This window comes from Anser anser (genome assembly GCF_964211835.1).
Source record: "Anser anser genome assembly, chromosome: 11".
In the NCBI taxonomy this organism is placed as follows: domain Eukaryota; kingdom Metazoa; phylum Chordata; class Aves; order Anseriformes; family Anatidae; genus Anser; species Anser anser.
This window is the reverse complement of record NC_139732.1, coordinates 13,206,243-13,226,538: the sequence shown is the minus strand read 5'-3', so window position 1 is coordinate 13,226,538 and position 20,296 is coordinate 13,206,243. Positions and strand designations below refer to the sequence as shown.

At 35.8% G+C, this 20,296-nt stretch overlaps 1 protein-coding gene across 20 annotated transcripts in view; it reads right to left on the bottom strand.

Annotated features, from left to right (window-relative positions):
* The window catches only part of TDRD12 (tudor domain containing 12), a 71,309-nt gene extending 51,316 nt beyond the window's left edge, over positions 1-19,993 (bottom strand). For 17 of the 20 annotated variants that reach the window (XM_083794633.1, XM_083794628.1, XM_083794626.1 and 14 more), the window contains exons 1-21: positions 19,711-19,850; positions 19,096-19,148; positions 18,105-18,266; positions 17,655-17,791; positions 16,294-16,413; positions 14,883-14,938; positions 13,799-13,884; positions 11,831-12,029; positions 11,202-11,278; positions 10,115-10,173; positions 9,294-9,354; positions 7,632-7,736; positions 7,014-7,199; positions 6,154-6,307; positions 5,704-5,831; positions 4,920-5,111; positions 3,685-3,813; positions 2,312-2,429; positions 1,369-1,505; positions 1,058-1,278; positions 791-890 (exon numbers count right to left, since the gene is read on the bottom strand). In XM_083794633.1, coding sequence (XP_083650759.1) covers positions 791-890; positions 1,058-1,278; positions 1,369-1,505; positions 2,312-2,429; positions 3,685-3,813; positions 4,920-5,111; positions 5,704-5,831; positions 6,154-6,307; positions 7,014-7,199; positions 7,632-7,736; positions 9,294-9,354; positions 10,115-10,173; positions 11,202-11,278; positions 11,831-12,029; positions 13,799-13,884; positions 14,883-14,938; positions 16,294-16,413; positions 17,655-17,791; positions 18,105-18,266; positions 19,096-19,116 — 2,448 coding nt within the window. In that variant the 5' untranslated portion in view covers positions 19,117-19,148; positions 19,711-19,850. The other 3 variants (XM_083794634.1, XM_083794635.1, XM_083794636.1) reach the window with 3 other exon arrangements.
* Positions 19,994-20,296: the final 303 nt, after the last annotated feature.

Sequence of the window (20,296 nt, the reverse complement as noted above, 5' to 3'; positions counted from 1 at the left end):
CGCTTTAATAAAAAACAAAGATTATACTATTATCAACTCCATTGCATAAAATTCTGGGTGTACTGTCTGAACGTCATACCACATAGAAATACTGAAATAAAGCTAGGTATACAATGCAGACAGTAAGACGACCAGACATTTGATTTCCACTTCATAAAAATCCCAAAAGAGCACAACATGACTTCAGTTCTTAAAGAATGGAACACACTCTAATATTTCCTAACAAAGGAATACTTATCAAAGTGATAACTGATCCGCTAGCTGATTTGTTAATGCTATAGTCAGCAGAAGCAAGCAGATGATGTCATGAAATCAGTCCTGACCTTAGGCACTACAAAAGCTAGATACAGCTTGTCAAAGAATCTGAACTCATACCTACCAAGAAAAACTTCTATATTAGGCAGAAGTGGAGTGACAAAAAATAAATAAAAAATACACTCATTTCTCCTTATTTTCTACTCTTGCAGCCATTGACCTTTGGGTACTGATAGTGCCCATTAACTGCATGAGCTGAATGCACCTGAACTCTGCAAAAGACAGGACAGGAAGATTATGGAAGCAGTTCATCCAAGGGGCAAATTTAAGGACAAATCTGGCACAATTCGTATTTATGCTGCAACCCCTTCAAGGGAGAGAAGAAAAAAGCTAAACACCAGCAAACGTTTTTGAGATATAATACACATATTACAGCAGTATTAATGTAAATGTTAAAAATATGTAGTATGCTTAAGTACCTATTTAAGACCTGCCTTCTTAGTACCCAAAACCAAGATAAATAACAATAACTTACTGTCACAAGTCCAGATGTTTGTGTAATTTTACTTGGCATATTCTGGAGCATGTCTATTTGTAAATTAATTTGATGACGGTCTGGACACACTGTTCTATTCCTGTGTATTTAAAAAAAAAAGTTTTAAAAAAATCATGAGCAAGATCTGATCTGAATGAAAGTACTCAATAGGAAAATTTATGAAGTAAGTAGAAGCAGTCATCATTCAAGGCACACAATTCCTTCTTGCACAAGTATGAATGTTAGGAAAATGTGGTATTTCCTTACTTGCAAATTCCAAATGCTTTAAGATAGGTGCACAGTGGCCTTGCAAACTTCTTTTCTTCTTCAGCTTCTAGCACCCTGGCTGTAAAATCATGCAGTTCCGGGGGAATTTCAGCTTCAGCACGCTTCAAATAGCGCAGGATCCCAAGAGCATGACATGTGTTGTTTTCTGTTAGCAGTATGACTGACCGTGCCTTTGTATGTTCCTGATCTACAGATGATTCCTAAAACATATGCATGCATTTCTAAGCTTTTATTTATCCACCAAATAGTTATCAAATGTTAACATTAATTTGTTGAAGATTTATACAAACCTCTATCACATTATGGAAGTTGTCAGACATGTTATATAGACGTTGACCAAAGATTCTTGGAGAAGAAGGAAAACTGAAATGTATCACGCAAGATGCATCTGTAATTCCCAAAAACTGCATGCAGTCATCTGTTAAAACTGAACACATGGTTTAAACACAAATGTAAAGGAACCGAAAGACTTTAAGCATGTGAAATATTAGATCACATCTGCAATGCCTGTTTCCTTCTCCCCATCCACTTACTTAAGAATTGAGGAAAATCTTTTCCCAATACACTTACATAAAGCATTACGTTTCTTCAACACATTTCATAAGCATATGGCAGACAGCAATACATGTTAGTTTCTAATCTGTGTAAATCTGAATCTTGTAACAATATCAAAGAAAGAATAGGCCACAGCCAAATACTTCAGAAAACAGAAAACACTTCCAGTAACGCAGAAATGCTAACACTTTGAACCTCTAGATACAATTAAGTTAATCTTCTATTGACAGATAAAAGGGAAAAATTAAGTTTAAAACTCGTTAAGTCTTTGCTCTTGCAAAGAGTTCAAAAAAAAAAAATCTACCAGAACACAGGGGGAAACAATTATGTTAAGGTTTCAGACGTTCTGAATTTCAAACTGAAAATATCCTCTGTATTAGCAGAGGATCATGAAACCATGGAAATTCTCTGAAATACTAATGGTTCTTGTAACTAATAAATCAAACAACTCTTTTAATCTCCATCTAATAAGTAAGGCTTCCTGATGATTTCCCTCTCAGCAGTTTAACCCTGAGACCGGGGGGGGAGGGGGGGGGGGCGAGTAGACTAGATGCAGCACTAACAAGTAAAAAGATAACCAAGTGACAAGATAACCTAGTTCAAGTATTTAATGTAGAACATAGGTCACCATGAAGAAATAAACACAAATAGACAACTAGAAAACAAGAAAATACTCACCTAATACAACATGATTACCAGAAGCATAGCTTTTTGTCCAGTACTCTAAGACATACGTGAAGTTAAACTCCTTTTCTTTATGTATTTTCAAGGCAAATATTGAGTTGCTCTTCAGTGCCTGATGACAAAATAAAGTTACACATTCTTGCAATACAACAGAAACAGCTCTGAGGAAGTCTAACAGTGTATCTTAGTAGTATCTGGCATACCCTACAGCTACTGTAAATAGAAGGCAAATGGAAAAAAAATTAGTAGAATTCTTAGGTTATTTATATGAAAAATAAGCTTACTCATTTCCTGTATAAAATGATAACTAATAAAGCCTGGCTTCCTACGGATTAATACATTAAGCATCTGTTTAGGAAGGTGCAAGGTCGATTTGAAGCTTTTCCCGCCATTAAGATGACCTCTCTGTTCTAAGGGGATTCCATTATCTAGTATCACACAGGCTCACATTTCAGACTCTCAAAGAGTGCTAAAAACCCTCATTGATCTCCCACACTTAACTTGCATGAATAAATAAGTCTCAGTAAGGCTTTATATATTTGTCAATTCAAGGTTCACAAATTAATCACTACAAAAGCCTTTGTTATTTAGAAAGAAAGCACGTATAAAGAACTAAGTTAAAGCTTTTTTTTTTTTTTAATGTCACTTAACGTATTTGAAGTTCGTGTACACAAGGATTACTACAAACAAGTTCTTCTAAAACCTTCAGTACTTCTGTAGCATTGACAAACTTTTATTTCTTTTAAGTGGTGGTATTTGAGCAGGGGGTGTTTTTGGTATGCCTGAAGAAATTTAACCCTCGGACACTCAAGGAAAACAAAGTCTCAAGACAAAATCAGATTGGTTTCTGTTACCGGTCTTCAAGGACTAAGCAGTCCAGATACACTAATTACGTTTTAAGAATCTTTCAAAGAACACAGGATCTATTCCAACTTCTGGGAGAGAATATATTTCTGTGTTTCAGGACTGACATATCTATTCCTATTAGATCCGAAAAGTCTAGCCATATAGTCTTCTGCTATCCCACCCCTGAAACCACTGCTAAAGGTTTTCATTTTAATATCCTCATAGCCTGCCTCCTTTAGTAAAAAAATATCCCCACCATGCTGTCCAGCTTTAACAGTACTGCTTCACAGTGAAATCTGACAGCTCTCCTCTCTTGCTTCATACTGTTCAAGGACTAGCAGAGACAATGAATGTACAGAGGATATTTTTTGTTTTCCATTGCTCTCTACTGCTGCATTACCTGAAAAAAGATCAACTGCAGGAAAACTGTTTGTCTTCCTGAAATGCTGAGTACACATAGCTTGTTATATGTTAACAATCAAAAAAAAAAAGCGCTTATCTAAGTTTACTTATTTTGTTACCTGATGTACCATTTCTACTTCATCTACCGAATCTGTGAAAACCAACACCTTCTGAAGATGATTAGGGGTAAAATCCAGTATTTTGAGTAATATAGCAGTTCTCTCACTGCTCACGCAATGCTGCACAACCTAGAAATCGACACAAAATAGCTGACTGATAATTTATGTAATCTAAACATATTTTACAACATAATTCTTCATTTTAATGAACACTATGCATTGTTACACAATACAGCCTGAATCAAGGAAAAACAGAATAAGTGGTAGCTCTTCTGTTAAGCTTACAGAATATACAGTTCTCACATGGGACATCCACTTGATACCTTCCAGAAGCATGTATTTACATCACATAATCAAACACCCATGTTTAAGCGTTTGATGAAATGCTCCATTGAAACGACAGACATGATTTTTCATTCATTTAATTTTAGATGATTTTTCAATCTTTCAATCTATGTATAGCATTTTGAAGTACTACTGAAAACCTTCATGCTACAAAAAACATCCTGCTTCAGCTGAAACACTAAAGCATTTAAACACTGACATTATCAGTCCTGCCAAACTTCTAACTGGATTTCTCACAAGGAGGGGTACATTTTCCAATTTGGGGCGATGCTTAGAACATCTAGTCTTTCAAGTATGCTCAATCCCCAATTTATGGCATAAATTATAAATTATTTTTAGACACAGAAAAATTCAGATCATATTTACATTTTGTATCATTCTCAAGGGCTACCCTGTATTTACGAGAAATTAAATATAGACTTAGAAACACTCAATATCTTGACCTAAGATTTCCAGAAATAAGTTATTTTGTTGCACGGCGCACTGCAGTAGAACAAGGTTTAATAGCTCTGTATTGGGAAAACTTACCCTGTAGTTTTGCCATATATAATTAATAGTTGAAACAACTTTCTAGCAGTTTTGTCACAAACTATACTATTCGGGAACACTCACGTAAAATCCAGACTTATAAGCAAGAGTATGGAAATAGTTGAGGGAGTATCTTCACCCCAGTCCTAGAAACTAAGGTAAATGACCATCACCTCATTCAGTAAGGTTTTCTAAGAATCACCTCAGTTCATACATGGGAAGTACACCTGAGCAACCTGAATTATGACTCCTGCACTATCCAGTTACAACAAAGAACAGTTATATACATTGAGCTTGATCAGTACAGACAACAAGAAAGACATCTTGGTAAACCAATAGCAACATCACCCCCAAATTTTTACCTGATGTACATTTCCATAAATAGAAGCTTCTTCCATAGCTGTTATCACAACATAGGGGTCGTTCATGAACTCCTTTATTAAACGTGCTATATGTTTATTCCAATGAGTTCCAACAGCAATAATTTGATGTGGTAAATATTCCCATTCTTCAGTAATAATGGTTTTCTTGTAGCAATCTAATATGGTAAAAACCTATAAAGAAAAAAAAAAATCTATCATCCTCTTACCCTATTCCAAGGAGTCTTTAAAAGCAGTGGTGTGTATATTGCTCCAGCATACTGTTTTTTTTTTTTCACGTTACAACACAAAAGACTCAAATTTTATATCCCAAAAGAGTTTGTGCACTTTTGCCCTATTATTTGAACACCTTTGAAGCAAGAAGAAAGTTCCAAAAGAACATGAAAGAACTGTGTGCGTGTGCACACAAATATCCTCCCTGGAACTGACTGTATTAATTGATCAAGGATCACAGCTAACACCTGAAGAAGCAGCTTCGGTAAACCCCCGCCAATAAAATCTACTAGAAAAATGTATATACAAGTATTCATAGTTAGAAAAAAAAAAAAGTTAGATTAATAGACCGAAGCTCTACTTCTCCAGTGTTTTGTTCTGTCAGAAATATACAGATACAATTTTTCTTTTTAATTCCATTTCCTTCTCAACTTATACTCTGGCCAGGGGTTGAAGAAGGTTAGTATTTGCATCATTTTCCACTATCTACAAGACTGCCACATGCAGAACAACTGGAACAGCATTTTACCATCTGAATGCATAACCCATTTACCTGTTCAGTAGCTTCAGAGAACAGTACCTCGATCTCATCAAAAACAAGATGGCAAAGTCTACAAAACAATAAGCACTTATGTTCATACAGTCTCAGGAAGCTGTATGGTGTAGTCACAATTACATCACCTACAAGTCAGAAGAAAAGACTGTTAACATTTTTCTTTTATGATTTCAAAGAACACAAGTAAAAAACACTGTAGGGCAGGTCAATTTTATTAAAAAGACCACCAGATGATCTCTTGAGGTCCCCTTCAAAATTGTATGATTCTGCATACATTCCGGCAGAATAAGATACTGAAAAGTGTCTGTAAAGAGGCAGTTAAAATGCCCACTGTCATAGGTCAAACCTCAAGCAATGGAACAAAAACATATCTATTTCTGTTCCTTAACACTAAGTGCCAGTAACACTGTTCTCAAGCATGATTCAGAAAATAGAAAGTATTCTTACATCCTTGAATTTTCACTCTTTTAGCTTCTTCTTTATTCTGCCCAAGTATTATCAACGTTGGATGAAGCTGTCTGGAACATCTGCCGTAAGTTTTCAGCAACTCAAAAACAAGTTGTGCCTTCTTCCAGCCAGGACATAAAATAAGTGCTAGTGGCTACATACATATACACAATTTTACACCACAGTATTAGACAAGAAGTACAGTTCTTACAATTCTGAACATCTCAACATTTAGGAAAAAAAATAAGGTCTGCAACACAGGCCTTTACGTGCTTAAAAACTCAATCTTTTAGTATTGTATCATCTCATTAATGCAGATGCTACAGACCCAAGGAATCATATGCCAGGTTACCTGAAGACAAAAAGGATGCATGCAGTAACATAGCGTAAAAAGTCCAGAAATTTAACAGAAGCAGCAGCACAGTCTAGTACAACCCCAAGTAACATACAATCTTCACCTAGAAGTCCCTTACAAACTCAGTAATTCTATAATTCTGTGCTCTAAGACAAGTTACAAAACAAGTTACAGTATTTCAAACAGCTAATACATATTTGAATTTAGCAAAAACAGACTAACTCCTTTAAAACAAACCTTCCTAAGAATCGAAGTGCTATAACATTAACCACTTATTAGACATAACTTGCTAAGTCTAAACTTCCAATGCAGTCATCATTTTAGACTTCACGCAGTCCATCTCCACAAGCCTTTACACGAAGGGCCTATAAACTGGCAAACATCATGAAGATATACAAAGATCATATTAGAAATAAACATTTTAAACCCCCACTATTTTTTTGAATTATTATTCTTATTTGCACTTTAGAACAGAAAACCTGATATTACTCTAATATATACATACTCCATTTCTGTTTGGCAAGGCTTTGTAGCAGCTTCCCAATTGTAAGAACGTAAGAACTGGTGGAATATATAAAAAAGGGTCATTTCCTTGATGTGAGATGGCAACTACATCACATCCTCGAGCAACTGGCGGCCAACAGTAAGATTCTGTGAAGGTAGGGCCTAAGAATTTTTCCCGAGTAAGTTCCTAAAGAAAGAGATATTAAGAGTTCCATGTGAAAACTGTGTACTTACATATTGACAAAAAAAAAAAAAAGAAGACAAAACACTATGTGATCTAAGAACTTTTTGACCCACTTCATGATAAATATTCTTAACATGCAATATGAAAACAAATTCTTTGGGGTCAATGAGTTAAATTATGACATTGAAATTAAAGTCACACAACTTACGCCAACAGCTGATATACCTGTAGAAACCTTACAGAAACCTGTAAGAAATTCTTACAGGTGTCTGTCAGCATCTCTCTAAAGTGTCTTCATTTATTCGATCACATGAAAAACATTCTAGACATTCCTCAATCAAAATAAGGTATTATTATAACAACATATTTAGTATTTAAGGCTGAAACATATCATCCTTAGAAGAAATTCAATGTAAAATCAGATATTAGTATTACCTTTTTCAGATCATCATAAAGTGGTGCTTTTTCCAGAATTGAAGATGGCTCAATCTTGTTGCTAAGAAAGACAAAGTTCCCTTCTTCAGTAAGACTGTGAGAACTCTGAAACCATAAGTAGAAGATAGTATTGAAGGCAACACAAAATAAAAGGGTTTTAGTTTACTTACGATGACTCAAGAGCACTTCTTGTATTTAAAAAAATAGATTTTGATAAAAAATAGGAAAAACAAATCGTAAATACATTTTAAATGTGATTCATACATACTGATCAGCTACACAGAGCAGTGATGAGACAAATGCTCAGTATTTCTTTCTTAATGAATGATTTATAAAGACCTTCATAACACAACTGTCTTAAGAGAAACAACAAAGCTGGTAAGAGGGCTGGAAGGCATGTCCTATGGGAGGCTGAGGACACTTGGTTTGTCTAGTCTGGAGAAAAGAAGGCTAAGAGGTGACCTTGCTGCTTTCTACAACTTCCTGAGGATAAATGGAGATGGAGCTGCCAATCTCTGTTCCCTGGTAACCAATGATACGATGCACAGGAATGGCACAAAGCTGGGCCAGAAGAGGTTCAGACTAGGTATTTGAAATTTTTTTCTAATCAGGGTGGTCAAACACTGCAGCAGGCTTCCTAGCAAGATGGTTGATACCCCACGACTGTCAGTGATTGAGAGGCACTTGGATAATGCCCTCAATAATATACTCCAACTTTCTTTTATCCCAGAAGGGGTCAGGCAGTTGGTCTCGATGACCTGAGCTTCTGACTGAGCTATTCTAATTAAGGTACTCAAAAAAAAGCATTAGATGCTGGATGCACAGTTAGTGCTCAACTACAACAACAAAACCACAATTAATAAAAAATTACTGGTAAAATCCACTGTGGTGGCTTGGCCTCACAGCCAAGCACTCACAAGCCACTTGCTCACTCTCCCCTTCCATCGGGATGGTGGAGAAGCAGGAGGAGAGCAAGAGATGTTAAAATACAGACAGGGTTGTTACCAACTACTGATGCACACAAATCACGCTCAACTTCAGGTAACTTAATTTGTTGCCAAGTGATATAAGTATTTGAGTATCAACTTGGTTATTAGGAAACAAAAACAACAAAACATTTGCACACTGATGGAAAAACACCTTTCTTCCTTCATTTCCAGTCTCAACTTCTCTCCAAACTCCTCTCCCTTTGTAAGAGAACACAGGTTACACTCAGCTGCATCACTGAGGCAGCGAGCAGCACAAGTTGGCACTGCAGTCAGAACGTAGCAGATTGTCTTCGCTGCTCCTTCCATCTCACTTCTCTACAGTGTGCATCCTCCACTAGTTACAGACCCTTCAGAAGTACCTGCTCCAGCACTGATCACCTCTGTTGCTCATATATTGGTGTTCCCTGTACCGTTTCTCACTTTTTTTCATTCCTTCCTCCTCCCCTGGTGTCTTCTACCCTTTCTTAAGTATGTTTTCATAGGGGTGCCACCAACTTTGCTGACTGGCTCAGCTTTGGCCTGAACTGGGCCTGATGTGGAGCCAACAGACATCAGCCCTTAACCTCCTTCTAAAAACCACCTCTGTGGCCCCTCACTCCACTAACAAAACCTTCCAGACATATCCAGTACATTTGCACAGGACAATATAAATTGAAGGTAACGTCTGAAATACTTGTTGGTTATCTTCAATTTTATGGGTCTTCAGAGGATCAGAATTTAAAAACTGCAGGAACCTGAAAAAAGGGAAAATAATAAATGTAACAAATGCAAAAGCAAAGTACAATTTATAAATACCACCAATATCTCTAAAATCTAAATTCTAGAAGCAATTCACTCTCAAAATATTTTTCATGCATTATCTATGCTGAGGAGCAAAATCCTCTAACATGACTACAGAAATAAAGAAAACAGTTTTGAAAACTGAAGTCAGTATTTGCTTTTTAGTATCTGAATATAACCCTGAACAACGATTTGTAACAGAATTAGTAGCTTTCTCAAATTTAGAGGAAAAAATAATAAAAATCAAACATCACTGTAGAAAGAAATATTTCTTAAAAGTTTCAAGGAATTAAACAACGATTCTTTCCATCAGCTAGATACTGAATTAAAAAACTCAAACAACTCAGGCATATTAAGTATGGGTCAACTGATTTGCATCATAGTAAATCAAAGCACAGCACCAATCAAATTCAATTAAATATGAATTGAAAATATAAAATCACACTAACAATTGATATAATAAAGCAACTTAACATGTTTAGAGTGCAGAAAAATATTTCCCCATCAAATATTTGCTGCTAAACCATAGTTGAGAAGGAACTACTTTATTGTACTCTGAATAAATATCAACAGCTTCAAACTCCGTTCTTGCCCAAAAATATGCATATGCATTTTTTTCTCTTAAGTGATCAAGAATAGTAACTCAAAACATACACCACCACCTAAACCTCTGATTACATAACCATTTCAGGTATTTATCACAACGCACCATACCTGTCTGTGTGACCAGCTGACTTTTCCTTGCAAGGCAAGCCCGGAAATACTTTGACAATCTATCAAGAAAAGATGAAAACTATTTTTTTCTTTGCACTAAAATACTGTTCAAGAAAGTTTTTCTTCCACCTACTGAGGTAAAAGTAGTTTTCTTACTTAACTGTAGGATTTTCCAAGTATTTTGGATTTCTCTTTGTACCAAATTATACGTTTGCCTGATTGAGGAAACAATTTTAATGAAGCAAACCTCGGAAAATTATCTAACTTATTATGGAACAGTATTTTCTTTCAAGCACATGACAAGAACATTGCCCACAAAACAAAACAAAAAAAAAAACACTGGGTCATAGTCATATCTCAAGCAATAGCCCTAACGTGGATCTGAACTATTATGAACACACACTGCTTAGTTCTTAAACATCTTTCTAAAAAAAATAAAAAATGAGAAGTCTGTACACCTCAGACTGGAGGAAAAAACAGGTGAATGCACATGAAGGTAAACTGAACAACAGTGAAAATCCTCAGTGGAATAACCTGTAGCAGACACTATATCCAGACTTATCCAAAAGATACTCAGTTCTGAACTGGGGATTTTCTAACAATCATCTTTTATCACAAGCAATCAACAGGCATGACTTGGTCAAAGATCTGCATCACTCAGGTGGCTGATAAAGGTAATTTGGCATTACACTACTCAACGAATAAGAAGGAACTCCAATAAACGTTAACCATTCTGTAGCATAAGGAATGTTTTGTTTTCAGGGCAGCATTAAAGTTTGCCTTCTTTTATATTTAGAAAACTGAAAGTCCTACTGTAGACAGCTCTTATCTTCATAAAACCACAGCAAAGGAGTAAAAAAGGAGGCACAACCTTTTCAAGGATTAGTGTTGTTTTTTTTTTTAATGGTCTGCAATTTAAAGAAAAGAAACAACATTCCACTCCAATTTAACGCTATCAACAATTACTACAGTCCCCCAGATCTGTTACGTAGAAGAAACAGCTAGAAGACTACAGCATTCCTTATCTGTCCAATATATGCTTAATCAAATTCACCTTTGACAGTTTATTACACAATATGATACTTACAGATTCAGTACTTTCATTTAGATCCCTGCTTGACCTTTGGTACATCTTTTTAGGAAAAGAACTAGAAACACTACGACCTACGAAGATAATCAGAAATTTTTAAGTTATCTGAACACATAAAAAGCCAATATTGCTATTTACAGTGAGTTGCCACTGATTCGCTGTTTAGTTTCTTCTATCAGTTGCTAATCGCAAGCATTCTAATCACTATAAATGAGACAACTTACAGTAAACCCTACAGTTGTACAAGTACCTCTGTTCAAATAATCCCCTCCAAACTCAAAAACAACAGTAATGCACTACACAAGTAATTCCAGCAATATCTAATGCTATTAAACATATCAACAAATGCCCATGGAACTCACCTCTCATCCTTCGTCTTGTATACTACAAAAAAAAGTGTTAAAGTATGCCTACGTCTGGTGATTTGATTGTTTTTGATTTGTTTTTTGTTTTTGATTTGATTTGATTTTGATTGTTTGTGAAGTCATAAGCATCTTTTGTTAGGATACCATTTGATCAATTGTTGATTCAAACTGAGACAGTAGAGTAGGTTCGTGCTCAATATATCAATTAAAGACACATAGCATATTGTCTATTTGATTGTTTCTGACATACATGGTTCCTACCTGTTTCAAGATTCATTGGTACTTTCTCCTCGAACAGCACTGGCCTGAAAGCAAGTGTAGGATTAACGATTTTTACTGGAAAAGACTCAACATTTAACGACGTCTGGTTCTCTTGATCTTTTGCAGGACTTCCAGTATTCTCTTCAGTTTCCACAAAGCGAGCAAAGTTCTTTGAGACGAGATCATCATTAATGCATACCTAAAAAAAAAAAATCCTTACTGACCAGAATCACATACTTATTTAGGGTATATCTGAAGTTTTAAATTATAGCAACACCTAAGCTGATAGACTAGAACTGATAGAAGGCATTAGACTTTATATGTACCTTCAAAGTTATTGCCTATGGCAAAGACCACAGCATTAACAGCCTTTAACACTGAGTACTCCAAGCAGATGCAAGTGAATTATTTTATAACTACAGTACAGCTGCTTAAGTCTGACAGTAACTACAGCAGATTATTGGCAGAAGTTAAACATTTTGACAAGTGGAGCTATTTTTCCCCCTGAAGGTTTGAGGACTCAGTCTGATTATAGAATTGTTTGGTTTGGAACATACCTTGAAGATCATCTAGTTCCAACCCCCCCGCCATGGGCAAGGACACCTTCCACTGTATCAGGTTGCTCAAAGCCCCATCCAAAGCAAGTATGAACGGGTATTTAAAGACACTTGAATAAAGTAGTTGCAAAATATTCTAAATATAACACAAAAGGTGTGAAAATGCAGTAAATAATTCACATAGCTGTCCATTTGAATTGCTTCCTGTATATTTGTATTTTTAAAGGGACAATCTCATTGTAGGATGCAGAGTAATTCAGCTTAAACAACATCAAATGTTTCCTGAAAAACCTCAAAGACAATATTTGTTTTAAGCAAAGAAAATACTATAATGCTTGAAAACAGGTACCAGATTCTGAAATACATACAGTTTTACTGCGCAGTTCAGTGTTACAACCTCCAAAACAGCTGTGCATTACAGCTCCAGGTAATCGAATGGAATAGCAAAAAACGACCAAACCAAACAAAAACAACAGAAAAACAACACCTCACCCAGGATAATTCTAGTTCATCTAGTTATCTCCAACAACTCCACTTTAAAATGGAAGTGCTCTGGTTTTAACACTAATATCAGTGTTCACACAGTTCTTATGCATTTAATACATTGTTTGGGCCAATTTTTTTAAATTCAAGTTCCATAAAATATTGATAGCCCTAAAATTTTTATTTGCTCTTTTAAAAAATATTTTTTTTTTAAACAGTGAAGAACTTAATGTATTGCTTCAAATTTTAACACATCACTGAAATAAATGTGATTAGGACAATGAGGAAAAAGATGAACGAGGTTATAGTGAGTGGAATTGACTCTGTCAGGTATCCACTGCTGCTCAGCCTTTCACCAGACCAAGTTAGCAGGAGAAGAGCTTTGGGAACACAACATCCATTTTCTGTGAGCCTCATTTGTGATTTTTCTTGTACCCTGTCCTATAATTCTAACAGTTGTAATTAGACCTAAACCAAGCCAAATTGTAAATGATAAATTCATAAAACAAATTACCTTCATCAGAAGTTCCTAAAAATGAAAGAAGAACTTGAAAGGGCAAAAAGAAATTTGCATGAAATAACCTAAATGTGCAGTTCTTATGAGAATTTGTACTTTTTGTTACGCAAGATATCTTTGTGCAATGCTACAGACTTGTACTTCATTTGCCTGCCAATACCTTCAAAACCTTCAAATACCTTCAATACCTTCAAAAATGGAATTTCTGCCTCCTGGAACACCTTCAGAGAGTTACATCAACATACAAACATAAAATAGTGTCTTTAATAAGTTAATGATTTAGCTTCTACTGTAACTGGCAAATGACAAAACTCACTTGCAGATAATGCTTTTCAGTCCTAATCTGATTACAGAGTTATGATTTACATAATAAAGCATACAAATAGGCTTGTAGATATAGAAGTATCTTACCTTTTCATCTTTTATTGTCACATAAAGAATAACATCAAATGTATTATCTTCTACAGCACATAACTTGGCTTTGATTTGTGTAGTTGCTAAATGTAGTAGTAAACAGGAAGGAGAAATATTAACCCCGTATCACATTATCAATATTTTTCAAGCTATACAAAAACATAAATAATAATTAAATGAATGCAACCTATTTGTTTGAAGAAAAACTACTACAAATGTTGTAACTTTTAAATGAAACAAGAATCTAACAAGGCATTAACAGAGCTTGAAAAATGAAGTTGTCCTCAGTCTTTGAAGGAAGATTGAGAACTGAAAAGCATTAACGACCTGTCCACAGAAACTAGTCTTATTCATACACTGAAATTATTTATATACTTATGCATATTTGTGAAATCAAGTTCCATGTTATTATGGCTTCCTATTGACCTTTACTTTGCATAATAATGCATTACACTTGGATGTGTGAAAACCTGTAAATCATGAAAGTGCCATGTTCCATTAGTATGGGAAATTAACAGCCTAAAGACTCTTTACTGTTTTTATAAATTCATCCTCTCCTCCTCAAATATCTGTGTGTAGTGTATTGTACTTGCAAATAAGCAGGTAGGTTGTTTTTCAGGTAGAGGCACATAAACAAGATTAGACAAGAACAATAAAGGGCTGCTTTTCTAGCAATGCCAACAAGTGCTCTCACACCAAAATAGAATGCTGGATATGGAAAAGACTGCATGAGCTCCTGAAACACCACACATGGGAAAGGACAACAGACTGGAAAACAAGCATTTCTACTTCGCTAAGTAACTACTTGGAGCAGTAGATAGTTTCTTCCAAGATAGTTTATTCCAAGCTGGCAACTACCTAATCACCTTTAACAATTTATGCAGCATGGTAAAGATGCAAGTCTACACACATTGTTGGCTAAGTCAAATCACACCAAAAAATTTGAGTAACTCCCTTCTCTTTAGAATACTGTGAAAATTTAAAAGGAAGTATGATGAAATATATATTCCAGTACTACATTTCTCTCACAACTTATTTCCTAAAACAGAAGGGCCAATTATGATTTTGATAGCATATTTACCTTTCAGAAGACTTTGAAAATACTGAGTAGCAGCATTATCCCACCTTTGGGCTGGCCTAGGAAAATAAACACAACCAGTTATCACACATAATCGAAACTTCAAATGATAATCTGAAAAGTGATGCACGTTCAAAAAAAAACGTTCTCAGTTCATGCTAAGTCTCAAAAACTGTCTCTAACAGAAACATTAACACAGTCTTACTACTTTGAATGTGACTTCGGTTTTGATGTTTCAGTTCATTCATAAAATGAACTGCCTGAAAATTACGAGATATTTATTTGTCAAAGTATGATGGCTTATATCCAACATAAAATAAGGCAATCAGGAAAAAAAAATAGATTAACTAGAAAGAGTGAGAATCCACTTGCAGAGTAGAACATATTAATTACTTTAAAAACGTATTGAGCAGTTTTGAACAAGCACTTCACAAACATTGTAAAGACTTTAGGGTCTATAACAGAAAATTAAGTTCTTTACCATCTTCAGCAATTGCAAATACAAAAAAAAAAAGGAATCAAATGTAAAGCATTGTAAACAAAATATAGTAGATATATGTAGAGAACTTCAGTGATCTTTTGATAACTCACAAAGGTGGCCCACTCAAGATGTATGCTATTCCCATCCTAACTAAACTAGTATTTGTTTTGTCAGAGTATCTAAGTAAAATACTGATTCCTCCTTTCAAAGGACAGTATAAAAAAACAAACCTAAATGTCTAACTACACGTAGTTATAAATATTCTTTAATAACATAAATCAAGATAGGTTACTTGCTATAATGCCACATTCCCCCACGATCTGGCAGGTCTTTGACAATAACATCCTAGAACTCAAAGTAAGGACACACAAGCACTTTTCTTTACCACTAGATCCCAGGGAAAACCGTATTCCACTCCTTCAAAACTGGCATAAATATGATAAGGAAAGTACAACAGGAATCCTAAGTATTCCAAGGAGACAGATATAATGGGAAAAACCAAAGTTATCTATAATGTTTATACATTAACAGAACTTCAGTTCAGGCAGAATGCGTAATGACCACAAACAAGATTGTCAGGAATAAGATGAGCACTTGTAAGAAACTGCACATGGATCAATTAGTAGAGGAGCTCATGTGCTGTAATCACAGTTCTGGGATCGTAGATGAAGGGCAACAACTGCCAAAAATTTGTCTGAATTTCTTAGTTTCTAAATAAACATCAAAAGATTCAAATAGATGAATAATAAAACCCAAATCATTAGGCAAGTTCTGTTTATGAACTGCTCTTGTAAAAAAGAAAAAAAAAGATTTTCACATCTTATCTCCTATGTTCTTACTGAAACAGTATCCTCTGAAGAAAAAAATATATTGTGATGAAATTTCACACCTAAGAAATTTATGACTACAATACAGTTGTTAAACTCTACTTACACTATTTTTGCTGTATCTTCACGAAAGTTGATACGCAACGTCACTGGCTTTGTGCAATACAATCTACATTTTTTTGCTCTATATGGGATTTGCATAAATGCCTTCACTGCAACTCGAACACTTAAAAACAAAGCAGAAAATCTCATTTTACAGAGCAGACTTTATTCTCCAGTGGTGTTTCAAACACATGCTTTCATTATCCTATATGCAACAACACATTTCTTCTAGAAGTTTGGCTCCTACAGTGAAACTCCCTGGAACCCCTGTTTATTTATTTATCTAAGACAGGTCTAAGGAGCAATTAATAAACACATTTGCCCTGAATATGAATACACTTCCCATTTAGTAGAGAAACTATGTAGAGAAACATTTTTAGAGAAACATCAGAAAGGTTTGCAGTACAGTTTAAAGTCTTTTCATGATATTTAGACCTCATACATTATATATACCATCTGGCGCTGCATATGCCATTTGGCAATTCTTATCTCTGAGTGAGAAACTAGGTATGACTAAAATCAGTAAGAAGGAAATTAATAAATATACTAACATGCATCTGTACTCATTTCCCTAAAAAAAATAATAAATGTTTGTATAGCTATCACTAGAGCCTTGATCTATACGTAATTTCCCCTTATAAATGGTTTGATGGGAGACATTTAGTAACCAGCAAGGCACCACCTATACCGAGCTTTTAAGATCAATATAGTTCTCATTTTTGTTCCAAGTTATTTCATAAATAAAAAGCAGTATATCATGTGTTTAATTCTATTAGCACGTATTTTAAACTCATGGCATTGTCAAGTTGCTCTCTGATACAGGCACATTCAATAAAAAATGTTATTTAAGATTTTAAAATATTTATTCTAAAATATTTTAAGTTAGCTTTCTTAATTTTATTGAATACTACGAAAATACTTGGTAAAGATTCTTGTACATGAAGTTGGATATTTTATTAAAGAAATGAACCTTAAATATGGCTGAAAGCTGGAAGAGATTTTTTAAGATGCATTTTAAGATTTTAGAAACACATGGTTTCATAGTGGTTTTATTTATTTATCCCTTAATAAGGTATGCTTCAGTAATGTTAACTGACAACCATAAATCTCAATCATATTGAACTGACACTATTCCAGTTTCAAGTCTTTAAGAAAAAGAAAAATAGAATAGAAAACATCTTTTAAAAAATTAACAGAACAAAGACTGGTTTGCATCCACACTGACAAGGGCCCATTACATGGCTAGCAGTTTATTGTGGACCCATGCTTCAATTAAACCAAAGCCTTGTGACTATTAAACTAAATAAACGCTGATAGCCAACAAAATACATTTCAGTGACACTCTCAAAAAAACCAAACACTTACTCCTTTGTTTTAACAAAAGTGTATTTGGCATAATCCACAAGAAAGCATTCTGTTTGATAATGACCTGCACAGTACATGATTGACTTAATAACTGCTCTACACCAGCATTTCAGTTCTTCACTGAAAACCACACAAATCTGAAAAAGAAAGAACAAGACAACAGGTTCTTGTAAACGGAACAAACATCACTGTCTTTTTTCTTAGAGGCAAGAAAACAGTGTTTACGATGCAGCCCCAGTTTACTTTATAAACTGCAAGTGTTGCAGCTTCCTTAGTGATAAAGCTTACAGGTAAGATGATACAAACCATGTAGATGTCCTTTTCTACTACAAAGCAGTAGTCCAAAAAAAAAAAACCAAAAACAAAAACCCACACATCTTCGATAATTCACCCCCTAAACCAATGCAAATACCATTTTTTTTATTGTACACAACATAGCAATGTCTTTACCTGGCCTTTTTCTAATGTTACTGGCTTTACTTCATCCACATTTTCACAAGATTTGTCATAGAACTGATTCATTTCTGCATTCAGGTTTTTATACTCTATTTCATCAACTATGTAAGGCCCACGTCCTTTCATAGTAACCCAAAAGCAACTCGGATCTTCAATCTGGTGCAAACAGTAGATAAAAAAAAAAAACAAAAAACAAGTAGTATTATCTCCTGCTGAAGTGATAGGGTATTTGCATGAGCATCTGAGCAGTAAACATGAATCTTAAAACCTTTAGCTAGGCCCCTTACATTATAGGAATAGATATTCAGCATAAAGAATGTTAATACGCATAATACATCTTTCATGTTCAGACAATTAGTTCAATAAATGACTTCTAAACTTGTAAGTTTCTTTGGCACTGCAATTAACGACATACGCATTCTGAAAGGTAGAAGCTTTATTTAAATAGTTTGTTAAACAAAATATAGTGAGTTAAGTGCAGAAATATAAACTTTTTACTTCCATAGTATTTTCAGAACATGGAAAAAAAAAAAAAAAAAGCTACCAACAGGCTTTTCTTCAGTCTCAGAGGGTCTATAAGACAGCCAATTTCTTTAAAATAGGGCCACAGCTTTCTGCTCAGCCTTTGTAAGCATTTATATACCAGTCTTGCAGCTGATAAGTGTACTCACTATTCTAGGAAAAAAAAATGTCCATGATCTCTTCCAGCATTAATTAGAAACCCATTACTACACTCGATTTAAGATTACATAGGATATCTTCCATTTTAGATTTTAGCTGCATCCCTACTATCCTCTTTTGAGAGGAAACCAAGATAAACACATGGAAAGCACGGGAAAATGTATATAATCTGTCAATGACCCCACCATGTGTAAGAAACGACTGCTGAACAGAAATGAAGGCATAATCTTATTTGTAAATCTGACATCTATAGTTTTATTGAAATAAACACCAAGCCGCTCAACTTTTAAAAATATCAGTGTACCTGTAGTATCATGACTTCCATATTGCCCAGCTACTGAGTCTTCTTTGACGCTACTGTAGGAAAGCAACAGACGTGTGACTATTCTAAAGCACATCTAAAAAGCGTACTTCTAAAGCAGGCCTACATATTTTTGCTACTTGTATAAGCAGCATTAGTCTAGACAACTGATTTACATGTATGGAAGGCTTCCAACCAGCCTTCTTAGTGGGGTTCTATGTTGAATCCCAATGAAGATCTGCCATCCATATTTATTCACATACAACCACATCCATCTTCAGCATGCCACAACATGCTTGTTCTCCTATCTCAACCTACTTGCAGCATATAGCCCACTACCTTACATCCAACAGCCAACAGAAATATCTTGGTTGAAGACTGGGGCTGCTGCAATCTAGCTACTTGACCAAACGATCAGCAAAACCCCAAAAGCTTACATCATTAAAAAAAAAACACAAATACATGAATCCCAACCTTTGCCAACAAGTTTAGTATAACAGAAATTCTTACTCATTTTTCACAGCACACTTATACTGGAAAAGAACATATCTTTTGCATGCCATTTCGGCACAGCCTCGCACATCACAACACCCCTCATCACAGCAGCGCTTAGCCTACCGCTTCGAAGAATTCACACCATGAGTGAGCAGCTAACAAAATATTTCAGGAGGCAGAAGTCAAGGCAGTGCCCTTCAGCTGGCAGAGCCAGTGCCCCCGTCCCCACACACACGAGGCCGAAGCACGACCCTCAGCGCGCAGCTCACCCCGGCCAGAAGCCTCCAGAAGCGGCCCGCAGCCCCCCAGTGCGCGTGCGCCGCCCGCAGGTGGCGCCAAGGGAGGCGGCGGCGCCTGGCTGAGGTTCGGCCGCCAGAAGCGGGGAAAGGCCGCGGGCAGGGGGCGGCGCGGGGCCGGCCTCGGCTCGCTGAGGGCGGCGGGGTGCCGGTGGGTGTGAGGAGGGAGAGCCCTGCGTTTGCCTTCCTGCTGCTCCTGCTTCACGGGGGCTTTCCCAGACCCCGAATCCGAAGCGCAGTGTGTGCCTGAAAGGTCTGTAAAAGGAGGCAGCTGGGGAGCCATGGCACCTGGCGCTTCTCTGGTGGAGTTCTGCTATGATAAAAAATACATGCATCCCCACACAGGCAGCTGTTGGAAATGTCCCCTGACATCTAGGCCCTTACAAAAGTGTTACTTCATTCTTACATCAAGC